Genomic DNA, 12,883 nt, shown 5'->3' with positions numbered 1-12,883 from the left:
GAGGAGACAGCCTCAAGTTGTGCCAGAGGAGGTTCAGATTGGATATCAGGGAAATTTTCTTCACAAAAAGGGTTGTCAAGGTTGCCCAGGGCAGTGGTGGAGTCCCTGTCCCTGGAGGGATTCAAAAACCATGTAGATGTGACACCCGGGGACATGGGTTAGTGGTGGACTTGGCAATACTGGGGGAACAGCTGGATTTAGAAGGCTCTTCCAACCTAAATGACTCTGTGATTCGACGTATCAATTAAAATGGTGTTTGAATGGCACCTTTGAGGGGCTGCAAGATGCCTGTGGTACAGATGCTCCTCCTGTGAGCATTCTTTGTGTCGATTTTGATTCCTCCTGGCACAATTATGATCACACAGCACCTTCATCTCCCAGTTTTGCTGCCTCCACCAGACCCTCAGTCTCCCACCTGAGCTGTTCTTGGTGTCCCCATGATTAAAAACTAACCTAGATGGGTGGCTGTAGATTCCTGACGGAGGACAGGTGTGCAGGGATAGCTCCATGTGATCATCTCAGTTGGGAACAATCCTTCCACCTGGCACCACTGTCTCTCATTGCTCTGACAGTGACCACTGCTCCTGCTCCCTGAGAAAAGCAATCACAGCCCTACTTGGAACAGCAAAGAAAGACATCTCATGCAATAGCTCTTAACAATGATTAAATTAAAAAAAAATAAATAATGTAATTTGCGCAACTACTTACGTAACCGAGCTTTATTTAGAATCTTTGAAGTCATAAAATGTCTCATTTTACTGATATACATAAACATACAATCAGGAAGTTTAATTGCTGTTTTCCCTTGCGCAGAAATAAAGTTTTAAACAAACCAGAACACCTCACCCCAGACAAGCGTAATGCAAATTTAATTATCTGACTTGGTCCTGTACATGGCGCACACGCTTCTCCGCATGGTCACTGGTTTATCAATTAGTTGCAAGATAACTTTTGGCAGTAATATATTCAACACACAAAGTGCAAATTACAAGAAGCAGAAAATGTTCTCTCTCCTTCTGAGCAACGAGAAGTGCAAAATATCTCAGCCCATAAATTCTATTATTTATGTATATGAACTGTATGTGCATCATGGGCTAATAAATAGCCATCTAAAACTTCATTGATTAAATGTGGCAACATCCTAAAGTCGGAATGCAACAGCTATAAAAACACAGGACGGAGGAATCATTCCCTTTGGTTGATAAATTCCATACATTTTCTGAGGATATCTATTCACACCTCACCTTTAACTCCTGCATACCCTGGATACTTCTGCAACCAAAGGCAGTTTGTTAAAAATTCCCCCAATTTGCTACATCTGAAGATATTTCTGTGCATCTACAATCAAGATTCCACTAACACTTCACTTGGCAAATCATATAGGACAGTGGGAATCCATAGAAAACAAGAAGTCTCTTCCAGGCACTATTAAGGGAATACCCACCAATGGTTCCAGCAGGCTAAATGCACTTTGTGATTACCTAAAGTTATGGAAAACTTTCCAATGAAATAAGGAAAATCCTTTTCCATGACAGCTAATTGCAGCATCCCTGTCTCAGTGTAGTTCACCTCGCTTCAGGACCTGTCCTGGGATGTAAAATTGGGAAAAAAACCACTAAAACACACAGAACAACTGTACCTTTAACACACCCTTGCATCACTCAGTTATTATAGTGCAGATTTTGAATCTTCTATCCATTTAATTCCTGGAATTTTTCACACAAAATGAGCAGCCAATTCTGACCCCGCCTCCCCTATCATTTCTCCCAGCTACATCATAATTATAAATTATACCAAATAGTCCAAATCGGACTGGGCTGCTTCCTCCAAAACCCTCCTGCTCCTCTGGATGGGGAGATTAACCCATAATGTCTTGCACTGCCATGAATGTGCCTGCCAAATTCATTTGCTCAATCACTAAGGCCACGGTCATATAATCACTGCAGGAATAGCTGTGACACAGAATGAAGTTGCTAATTTTTGGATGAGCATTCCTGCATCCCACCTCCATATTGAGACTGGTCCAGAGCAGGACCAGCCTTGGGAAGGCTTCTGGGCTTCAGCACACTGAACCTGGCTTTGCTTAAACCCAAAATATAGCTGGGGGCTTTGACTGCGCTGTCCAGCTCGCTGGAGGGGGCTGAGGAACATCATCCTAAACTGCCACAGTCAGCTTTGGGAGATCATCTCATCACTGCCTGGTGGTGCTTGGGATTATCCAAAACCGAACTCCAGCAGCCCCAAGAGCAAAGCATCCTCTGTGATCCGTGAAAGCCTCTTCCTGCTCTATCTGATCCTGGGGAAACCCTTGGAAATGTCAGTTTGCTGGTTTGGATGAACTTCACGGAGCCTTAAAGACAACGTGCGGAGGCACTGCTCACCACCATTCCTGGAATTACGAGATCACATTCCCGAAGCAAACTTTTTGTCTTCATTGAAGTTTCAGGATGAACAATTATGCTGCGACTTGGCACGACAACAACTGCCTTTGTATGCGACATGCCTGGCATATATCAGCACATTTCTTCTTAAAAAATATAATTAGAATAGAATGAGCTGCGCTGTTGTTGTTCATGCTGCCTAAATATCTGAAAAGGCTCAAACATTTTAAAAGCCTAAAAAAATAAATTTCCCTCTCCCCTCGTTTATTTTTCATGCTAAAGGCTGCAAATTGACACATCACAGTAATTACCTCTGACTAACTTCCACAGACCTACCCAAAGAGATAAACATGAGAAGTTCACATTTGACTATCAGACTTACTGTGCCGAGCACAAATAATTTCCCAGAGGAGAATTTGATATTTCATCATTTGGAACAGTGGTAATTTAATTACATTGCTAATGTTTTCTGGCATACTTGAAAGAACAATTAGCATAAGTAAATCATGAGTGAGATGACAAGTCACTCGGCATTTATTTCTGCTCATCAGATGAGATCAGTTGATGATCTAAATTCTCTTTTGTGTGTGAACTGATTCCAGGTTCAGCAGTTGCAACCAGGGTTCAGACTAGTGGGGATAAACTGATGCATTAAATAAAGTAAAACGGATATTGTTCTTTGAAGTTTCTTAATTAAACTTGTCCAGAGAAACCTCAAAAGCCACCAGAAGTCGGGGAGGGCGGGGAGAAAGGCTGATAAATGTGGAAGGCTAAATGAAGCTGGAGATTCACACTACCCTGCCTGGCAACAGGGGGAACACTGACTCATTTTCGCCAGGGTTTGCTTTACATCAGGGCTGAGCAGGGTTATTATAGCTCTACTGATGCTCTAAAATAATTGTATTTCTCTCCATGAGCGCAGTGACACTCATGACAACACCGTTAATGTCACAGTTCCTTTCTGGCGCTTCAGAATGGCCACGGCCTGTTCATGGGTGACGCCTTCCAGAGCCTCCCCGTTCACCGCCACGATCTGGTCTCCGCGTTTCAATCTGCCATCGTCCGCAGCTGCTCCCTGCAACGGCAAATTCAGGCGTCAGTGGCAGCACACGGAGCCCTCCCGCCCCTTGGAATGCTGGCTGGAATGAGGAGGGATGGAGCACTGGGAATCCCACCATGGCTGGGTGAAATGACAGTGCTGAGGGCTCCCTGTAAGGGCTTCAACTCATGGCTCACCCTGAGACCCAACCCTGGGGCAGAAAAGAATTGGCTCACCCCTGGAAAAAGGCAGTGCTCTAGATTTTATGGTTACGGAGAGGCTTCTTAAAGCAGCAGTTAAATGTACTCCACACTGAGGGCTGAGGAACAGGTTAAAAAGTGGGGAGGAGGAGGGACACAAAGCTTGTGCAGCATAACAACTTGGCCACTACCCTCAACCCAGACAGAACTGGGCTCTGCTGAAGAAACGGCCTCAAGGTGTGCCATTTAGAGGTTTGGACTGGATGGTCTTAGAGGGCTTTTCCAGTGTAAACAATTCTGTGATGCTCCTGAGAAGCTTCCACTGAGCTTTACAAACAGCTGTTCTCCTTCAGAGGCCTGAGTGCAGCTCTTTAATCTAAATCCCAAGCTCTGCCTGCCCAGAGGTTGGCTCACAGTGTCTGCTTCTGCTCCAAGGCCCCACTGCAGTAAATTTAGCTTCCATTTAGGGTTTCTCAGCCATACTCAGATCTAGAAACTTGTAACCCTAAGGATCAGTTAAAAGACACAATATCTTAATAATTGAAAATTGTAAAAAGACAAGATATTTGTGGTTTGAGCCCCAGAATAGCAGAAGACTTCTACTCCCCTTTCAGACAAAGTTTTCTCAATTATATCATCTACCCTGCCACAAGTGCTGACACAAATGAGTCACTGGACAAGTGACTCTGGGTGAAAGATACCTAATTCCCACTGTCTTCCCATTTCCACAATTCCCTTCACGTGGCCATACCAGATGTATCTTGCTGGCCCACACTGAGCTCATCTCTAGCAAAGGGATGGGTGGGAAAAGGGGCACTTCTCCCTCCTCTACTCTGGGGTTGGGCTGGGCTGTACTACGGGTCTTCCTCAGCCTTGGGGGCCAGAGCCTCTGAAGTACGTGGCAGGGACCCCCAATCCTCCCCAGACACTCAGGGTTGGGGTCAGAGATGGGTTTAATCCTGGTTTTTCAGCTGAAACTCATCCGCCAAGATACAGCATCTCTGCAACTGCCTCCCTCCTGCACAATGGCAAAAATAATACCTCCATACCTCTTGGAAGGCTTTTTGAGATTTACAGACAGAAAACTGCCTTATAAATATTTTAATGTACAAAACCAAGTTTCCCAAGTACACAGAGCAATTTTGCTGAGATAAAGTATCTTGTTTCAGCCATCAGGAATATGAAATATAAACTGAGAAGCCAGTTGTGAGTTCTGGGTCCGCTAACTCACATCAATGTACTCAGACAGTACATTTTGCTTTCTACTACATAATACATTACCCAAGTCAAATCTTAGGTTTGTTTTTAAAGATGATACAGAGAAAACAAAAATAAAAGATACCTTGGCAAATATAGTCTTGACATAAATGGGCAGGTCTCCATGGGGACTTCCATACCCCCCTACAATACTAAATCCCAGTCCATCAGAGCCTTTCTCCAAAGTAATAATCTTAGGCTGATGTGCTCTGAAAACACAATAAATATCACTTAGAACAGCAATGTCTGTCTCTGGGGACTTTAAGTAGAAGGAATACTTACAGAGACATTCATCTATCATGAACTTTTTCACACAGTCACAAACCATGACCCCTGCACTGAAACAGTCCTGCACAGCTCAGAGTTGAAACACTGCTCTGTGTGCCTCAGCTCCTCACTTGGAAAATGCTTATTTTTAATAAGAGCTCACCAAGAGCACTTATCTCTGAGGTAGAAGTGAGACTCCCCTGATCTACAGTCGCTGCCTGTAATACAGAGATTGCTTTCTCTTCTGTCATCTTTTCTCTGCCTAAGTGGAAACTGCAAGAGGAAAAAGTCTAACAGGATGCAGCCAAGATCACTCCTGTTTATAGTGTCAGCTCTACCCAGGCTCTTTGGGTTGTTTCCTAACAGTCAATATTTGACCTACATCCCCTGTCCTTGTGAACTTTTCAGGGACTTTCATGGCCTACGTTGAGCAAAGGGGTTTTTTTTTTGAATTTAGACCATTCATATGAATAGATCCATCTCAAATTTGAAATTATTAAGTTCTACATGTGTAGAAAGAATTATTGTCAACTAAAGGTGGTCAGGCATTGGAACAGGTTGCCCAGGGCAGTGGTGGAGTCCCCATTCCTGGAAGGATTTAAAAGCCCTGTGGATGTGGCACTTGGGGACATGGGTCAGTGGTGGCCTTAGCTGTGCTGGGGAATAATTGGACTCAATGATCTCAAGGGGCTTTTCCAACCTATGTGATTCTAATTCTGTGAAAGCTGTTTGGCATCTTCCACTCATCTAAGGGTGTGGCCTAATCTGACTATTATCTAGGCATTTGTTAGGACTAAATACATACAACTACTTAATTCTGCTTCATATTTGCACATCCAAATTTCCTTACTGTTTTGATATGAAAAAAGAATACAAATCCTTTTGTGAAGCAAGCAATTCTCCTTTGAGAGCAGCAATAAAAACAGTATCTCACACTGTAAGACTAGAGAATGCAGCATAAATAGCTTAACTTTTATACTCAAATCCCCTGAGGTAGGGCAGCAACTCGCATCTCAGCTTCTTAAAATAAATAGAATGAATCAAAGAATGAAAATGCAGAACATAATGAAGCTGATGAACTGAAATGAAGATCAAATGAATTTCAAAATGATAACTACAAGCTGCCCTAAAAAGCACATGATGGAGAACGATGCATGGGAGGGCTGGATCTCTAACTTCCATCACCACACACAAGTGCTACAAGTAGAAATTGTTTTTTATCAGATTTTTTTGAGTTGTAAAGCTAAAAAGATTCAAAAGACAAAGAAATTTCTGGGACATGTTTTGAAAGGCTTTTTTAACACATCTTTTCTCAGTGTGCCAATAACAAATTATTTCAAATTGCTATAATCTTAACTCCTTCCAGACAAGGAAGCCAACAGACAAGGGCAGAACTACTATGTCAGCAAACATTGGAAAAGAAAGGAGATACTTTTTTCCTTGACATTTTGTGCTTATTTACTCAAGCGTATTCTGTCAGCGGGTGAAGACAGACAGGAGCCCATGTGGAGAAGGTCACAGTTTTCATTTTAAAGGTGATGGAAAATTAGAGAGAGAAGCAACGGGAGAGACCTCCTGCACCATTCCAGGCTGTTCCCTTGCATGAAATCCACTTCAGTTCTGCAGGGGAGTATGGACTTACTCAGGATCTTCGGAAGGATGCTCCGAGGATGAGTTCAGGGTGCACCCTGCAGACATGCTCTCCAGCTGGGTGGCAATGGCACTGATGTTGGTGTCAGCCACGACCTGAGCAGCAGGATCAAGGAAATACAACGTAAATTCACTTAGCACCAAAACCATGTTGGCTAATTATGCAGAAAATAGCTGATACATTCTGAAAATTTGCAAGCAAATTTTAAATACAAGTCCTACTCTCTTAAATCTACTAATTCCATACTTTATAGCAGCCACCTTTCTGAGGGTTAATGTAAACTTTGCTGTGAAGCTTCCTCTTGCCTTCATATGACCATCACTTGGGTGCTGAGCAGAGGGAACAGCCCTTTCGGATAATCCAGAGAAAGAGGTTACTTTGTCAAGGAAATAGAGTCAACACAAAGGGTCCAGGATTGGGCTTGAAAGTAAAGGTCTCCCACAGAGACCACCATAACCTTTAACAAAATACTGAGATCCAAGGGCTACTGGATAAAGGCCCTGAAATACCTCAGATGGTTTGTTCACTGAGTAGGGAACAAATTCATCCTTGGTTTCAACTTTTCTGCAATTTTTAGCATGAACTTAACAAACTAGATTGTTAAACTTCCCAATTCTGGTTCCTCTATTATTCTGAAACCATGATGAATGATGCTTTGAGGGCTGGAGCATCCTTCTATGGAGACAGGTTGGGAGAGCTGGGGGTGTCCAGACTGGAGAAGAGAAGCACCCAGGGAGACCTCAGAGTTCCCTCCAGTGCCTAAAGGGGCTCCAGCAGAGCTGGAGAGGGACTTTGGACACGGAAATGGAGTAACAGGACAAGGTGAAGTGGCTTCCCACAGGGCAGGATTAGATGGGATATTGGGAAGAAATTCTTCCCCATGAGGGTGGTGAGGCACTGGCACTTACCTTGCATTGATGCTAATTTTTTAGTCTTTGCTTTTTTTCTGGAAAAATTTTAAAGAGACCACCACGAAGTGGTCTGAAGTATTTACAGTTGAAAGGACATCAATTTCCCAACAACTACATGCTGTAGTTATCTCCTAACTCCATCTCCCTCTGAAGAGATATTCTTCTCTGCTTGACACTTACTGTTTCAGCTCAGAGACAGTGAAAAACAGCCAAGAAATATATTTCCAATATTTCCTCTAGCTAGTTATGGCCTTATTTTATCAAAATGAAGAGGTACTTTTTCTGCTAGTTGCTGTGAAGATGGCTTAAGGAAAATGTACCTTTTCAAAGTAAAAAAATCTATTCTATAAATCCCCCGTTTTAAACGAATGCTCACAATTCTTCCATAACAATATTTCCCTCCTTTGAATGACTTGGAGCCAAGAGGGTGATAGAGCCAAGAGGTTCTCATGCGAATTTTGCATCCCAGGACCCAGGTTCCAGGATACCCTAAATGAAGTGGTCCAGCAGATGAGAGCTGCACCTAGCTCAGCCACCAAAGACACCATTAAGGTTTCTTCCTGTGGCATTAGGGTAAGGAATGCCAGCCAGGATTTGTCGTGTTTTGTTGTTCAATAAAACGTGGGCAAAATAAATCTATATTCAAAAATCTTCAGCTGGCAGTAAGAACGTATCAGAGTTCAACAACCTTGTAAAAAAGCTTCCCCTTATCTCATTACTACACCTGCAGAAAAGAAATTAAATTAAACCAAAGCATCAAAACAGCCGAAAGGGATGATTGTTCCCCTGAGACCTTAATCTCCCATTTGCAAACAGCATTTGCAAACTCTTTTACCATCCTTCCCAGGACGTTCCCATAATAAGCCTTTCCACACCACTGAACGCAATTATCTGACCTTTCAAAGCAGTTTGCCATGAAGTGGTCTAACCTGATAATAAACAGAATTACTTAATGACACATCAGTCATGATTATCACAATGATAGGATTATTCCATTTAGATTGTTTTAATAAAAAAGAGCAATTTGGTGATTGAGAAGTTCCTGTGGTTAGTGTGTGAGGCAACTGCATCACCACACTATGGCAGGGCCTCAACACTACTCCCAGTATTAAAATACAACATCCTACCTTCATAGAACAGACTTTTAATGAAGGAAAATAGAATTGACTCTATCAGAATAAACCTGTATCATCTGTAAAGACTATTGGGCTCGTTTTAAGCCAGAGAGCAAAAATGCGGAAGAAAAAGAGTCAACTAAAAAACCAAGACATTTCTAGAAGAACCTCTTTGTTTATGTGTGTACTCCATCAGGAATATTTTTAAATCCTTGATGAGGTGCAGTATGCTGCATTACAGCTTTCAAGATGAGCAATTTTGGGTTCTGCATCAAGCTTTCATTTTCTATTCAGGGAATACTGTTGACATGGAAAGTGAAATTACTCAACGTTAGTAACAATATGATAACTATAATTTAACAGAGAATCCTCAGCTGGGGCATATCTGTGTGTTTCCTTTGACTTCAATGGAACTACACAAATACACCATCTGCTCTGGAACTGGCTCATCACTTACTGGGTCAGCAGTTCATGGACAGACAAAACAAAGAATAAGCAAGTCTAAAACTGAGTTTATTATCATTTAATTTCCCTTCCCCCCCTTTTTTTCTTTTTTTTTTTTTTCCTATTTGTGTTGTAATGCAAGCAAGAAGCTTGCAAAAATCCCTCAGGATGTGTTCCAATCCAAAATGCTGTGATGATAAAGAGAATTAGAGTAGATTTTAGCAGTGTCTTCAGCTTGTTTTCCAATTGTTACAATAAAATGAGGAGAATTTTGAATTCTATCTGGCAAGTATTTTTCCCATTTCCTTGTGTAAACATAAAAATAAACTGTGCATGAATATCCTGGCAGACAGCAATTAGAACCACTGTGGTAGAAGAAACATAGCAGTGACAGCACTGTTTTCTCTCTTGAGTGTTTTTATTCATTACCTGTAGAATATTCAATTTTAGGCAGCACTGCCTTAATGAGGATGCTATAATTTTTCTCGAATTTCTTTCAAGAACATGGAAACCATCACTGTGGGCAGTTGGGTTCCAGTCTTGTTACATCATGCACACACACACACACACAGAATTTCTTGTTCCTAGTTAACTTCGAATTAAAAAAAACCCACAACTTGGAAGCTTGTTGATTTATCAGGTGTAGCAACAAGTTATTTTGTTCTCTTTGTTACGCTTTATATAATCATGCTCACAGCCTGCATGAATGGCAATAAAGAATTTTTGAATGGAAATGATTTCTTGCTTTCATTCTGTGTAATTCCCATCAGCAATCACCCTGCAATTCTGTGATGCCTTGTGCCAGTGATGCTCAGGGGTTTTTTTATTCCTCAATGCCATTTATCTACCCTGATGCAGCTGCATGTTCAATTTATCACCATACCTGCAGGATAATGCTCCCATAAGCATTCTTTAGTAGATTAACAGCATCTGCATGAGACAGCCCATCCAAAGGTTGCCCATTAATACTGACAATCCGATCTCCAACCTAAAAGTACAACAGTAATGGAAAATTACTACCATTAGGGAAAATTAAAATTAAGAATGCTTAAAATTCCTCGTGAACTTGGCACTGCACAGTCACACTTCTCTTTTGCAGGATCCCTTTTGTGAGGATTCTGCACTGCTAGTGATCATTTCCCATTCTTCAGAGCAAGAACAATAAGGATTTTTTAAAACTAACAATACGATCAGAGAAACAAAGATGAATTGTATTTTACTCTTTCCATTTGCAAGCAGAGAGAGGGAGATTTTCACTGCTGTCCTCCCATCCAGAAAAGATTCATTTGTGTTTGAATATGCAGAGAAGTTCATATTCTTCCAGACTGTGTAAGTACTTGCTGAATGTTGTATAGAAAAGTAGGAACTTCTGATGTTAATCTAATTAACCTGGATGATTTCTTCTTCTTCGACATAAAAATGATCTTGACCCTGGCACTTAGTGCTATTGTTTAATTCTACTGGAGACACAGCACAAATGTAGCAGCATGTCCTAATGAATCTCATGGGCCAAAATAGTTGGATCTGCACAATAAGTTCTTTTCAATACTTTTGATTCCTTGAAACTCACTCAAAAACTGGAAGTCTTCACCACAGTCATCCCTGGAAACCCACATATGCTGTGGGTCTGACACAAGTGCCTTATTTTGGTGTTTCTTTCTAAGGGCCTTAAGATCAAAAAAATAATTTCTGCTCTGATTTCTACTTTGTTTGAGCTCTAAATGATGCCCAGTCTGGAGTTCCTAAAATCCCTGCGAGTTTCCAGAGAGCCTGTTGCGGCCCTTCCTGGGTCTGGATGAACATATACATTCCAAGACCACTGCAAATGCATTTAAGTTCTTTCTCTTAACATCACTTTTCCAATATAGGCAACAATTGCCATTATCCCAAGACACAGTTTAATTAAAATGGCAAGAGAAGGGCAGATTTGGTTTTGTGGTTATTTTTGTTTTGATTTTATATAAAAAGCATATACATATATGCTATGAGACATTATCAAAGTGACAGCATATACAACTGTGCTTGAGGCTCTGTGGGACACATGGCAGATAAAACAGGAAATACTGAGGACCCCCCTACTCACTCTGAGTCTTTGGGTCCGTGCGGCCACACCACTGGCTTGAATCATAGCGATGAAAATGGGAATATCTCCCAATGGACTTCCCTTCCCTCCTGCTATGCTGATACCAAGTGCATCATTTGGACCCTGAAACAAAGCAAACCAGAACGTTTTAAATTGGGGCAACTCATAGGGGCCAGTGTTCAGGGTATGGTAATAACTGAGTCATCTGATTTGTGGAACAGGGAGAAAACAGGTTTGACAGACACACATATCCTCACACATGCAGGTCCCAAAACACAGGCACACATCCAGCATCTGCCTGCAGACACAAATAATGCAATTTGACTTGTGAGAAATGCTACAAAAATGAACAACTTCAGTGAAAGGCATCAGCTTTATGAATTGATAGAAAATAACTCACTGACCCTTGTTATCTCCACAGTCCTTGGGCCCATATCGGCTCCTACTAATAAAGAAACAAACAATTAGCTTCTGTAATTAAGAGATAATATAATTAAGAGATAACACTGTCAGGTGACAACAGTCCCTCGCTGCCCAGGCAGAGTTATCACCAAGCAGGAGTGGAGCCTTCCTGTGCCAAACCAGGCAGTGCTGCTCATGTGAGGAGGAGGAGGAGGAGGAGGAGGAAGGATGAATACGGGTATAATCCCTCCGGCTGATGGATGTCACTGTGACACCCATTGTAGCCCAGCCACAATCTGTGGAACAGCAGCACTCTGCCAGCCTGCAGAAGGGCCCCATTGTGCCTTCACTCAATTAAAGATTGGCTTATTATTCCTAAATCACAGTGTTCCTGCACAAAGGGCACACGGCTGCTCTGAGACTGGTGTGGTTCCATTGATTTTCTCTTCCAGTTCTGTGCTGTAGTGGTAAATAATAGACAGGCAGGAAGTCTGGCTGGTGTATATCCAGTCATAGGGCTTTCAAAAGTACTCAAAACATTAGAATAGGGGAAGGAGAAGGGGAAGGAAAATGAGAAAGGAAAAGGGGAAGGAAAAGGCAAAAAAAGAAACAAGAAGGGAGAAGGGAAAGGAGAAAGCGGAGAGGAAAAGAGGAAAGAAAAAGGGGGGGAAAGGGGGAAGGAAAAGGGCAAAGGAAAAGGGGAAGAGAATAAGGAAAAGGGAGAAGGGAAGGGAAAAGGAAATGAGGAAAGAAGATGGAGAGGGGAAACGGGAGAAGGGAAATGGAAAAGAGGAGGGAGAAGGGGAAAGGGGGGAGGGGAAAGAAAGGAAAGGAAAAAACCTTCAGGGGCATCGTTTAAACCAGGACTAAACAGCTCGACAAGCTGATCAGGTCCTGGGCTCTGCTACACCAACCCCTACTTGTATCAACTTTATTAAACTATTTCAAGCACCTTTCAGAAGGCAGGCATAATTAGTCTCTTCCAAAATTCAATGATTTTTTACTACCCCATATATCAGCATTCCTCATGGCCATGCAGGTGCTGCTGCTGTGGGTGCAGAAGGCAGGATTGCCAAGGTTTGTGGTAGTGGGAAGCCCAGCCCTGGGAGCCCCAAATCAGGGTATGAGGACAT

The 12,883-nt window shown here is 42.2% G+C and overlaps 1 protein-coding gene across 9 annotated transcripts in view; it reads right to left on the bottom strand.

The window, feature by feature from the left end:
- Positions 1-688: 688 nt before the first annotated feature.
- Positions 689-12,883, bottom strand: part of PATJ (PATJ crumbs cell polarity complex component) — a 139,884-nt gene continuing 127,689 nt past the window's right edge. For 6 of the 9 annotated variants that reach the window (XM_051796330.1, XM_051796336.1, XM_051796345.1 and 3 more), the window contains 6 exons: positions 11,753-11,793; positions 11,349-11,471; positions 10,149-10,253; positions 6,787-6,890; positions 4,963-5,086; positions 689-3,456 (listed from right to left, as the gene is read on the bottom strand). In XM_051796330.1, the coding sequence (XP_051652290.1) occupies positions 3,310-3,456; positions 4,963-5,086; positions 6,787-6,890; positions 10,149-10,253; positions 11,349-11,471; positions 11,753-11,793 (644 nt within the window). In that variant the 3' untranslated portion in view covers positions 689-3,309. The remainder of the gene's footprint in view (positions 3,457-4,962; positions 5,087-6,786; positions 6,891-10,148; positions 10,254-11,348; positions 11,472-11,752; positions 11,794-12,883) is intronic. The other 3 variants (XM_051796322.1, XM_051796362.1, XM_051796372.1) reach the window with 3 other exon arrangements.

The sequence above is a fragment of the Manacus candei genome, unplaced genomic scaffold, assembly GCF_025592945.1.
Source record: "Manacus candei isolate 608988 ecotype Guabito, Panama unplaced genomic scaffold, ASM2559294v1 h1tg000005l, whole genome shotgun sequence".
In the NCBI taxonomy this organism is placed as follows: domain Eukaryota; kingdom Metazoa; phylum Chordata; class Aves; order Passeriformes; family Pipridae; genus Manacus; species Manacus candei.
The sequence above is the reverse complement of the archived record's forward strand: the minus strand, read 5'-3'. Positions and strand labels throughout refer to the sequence as shown.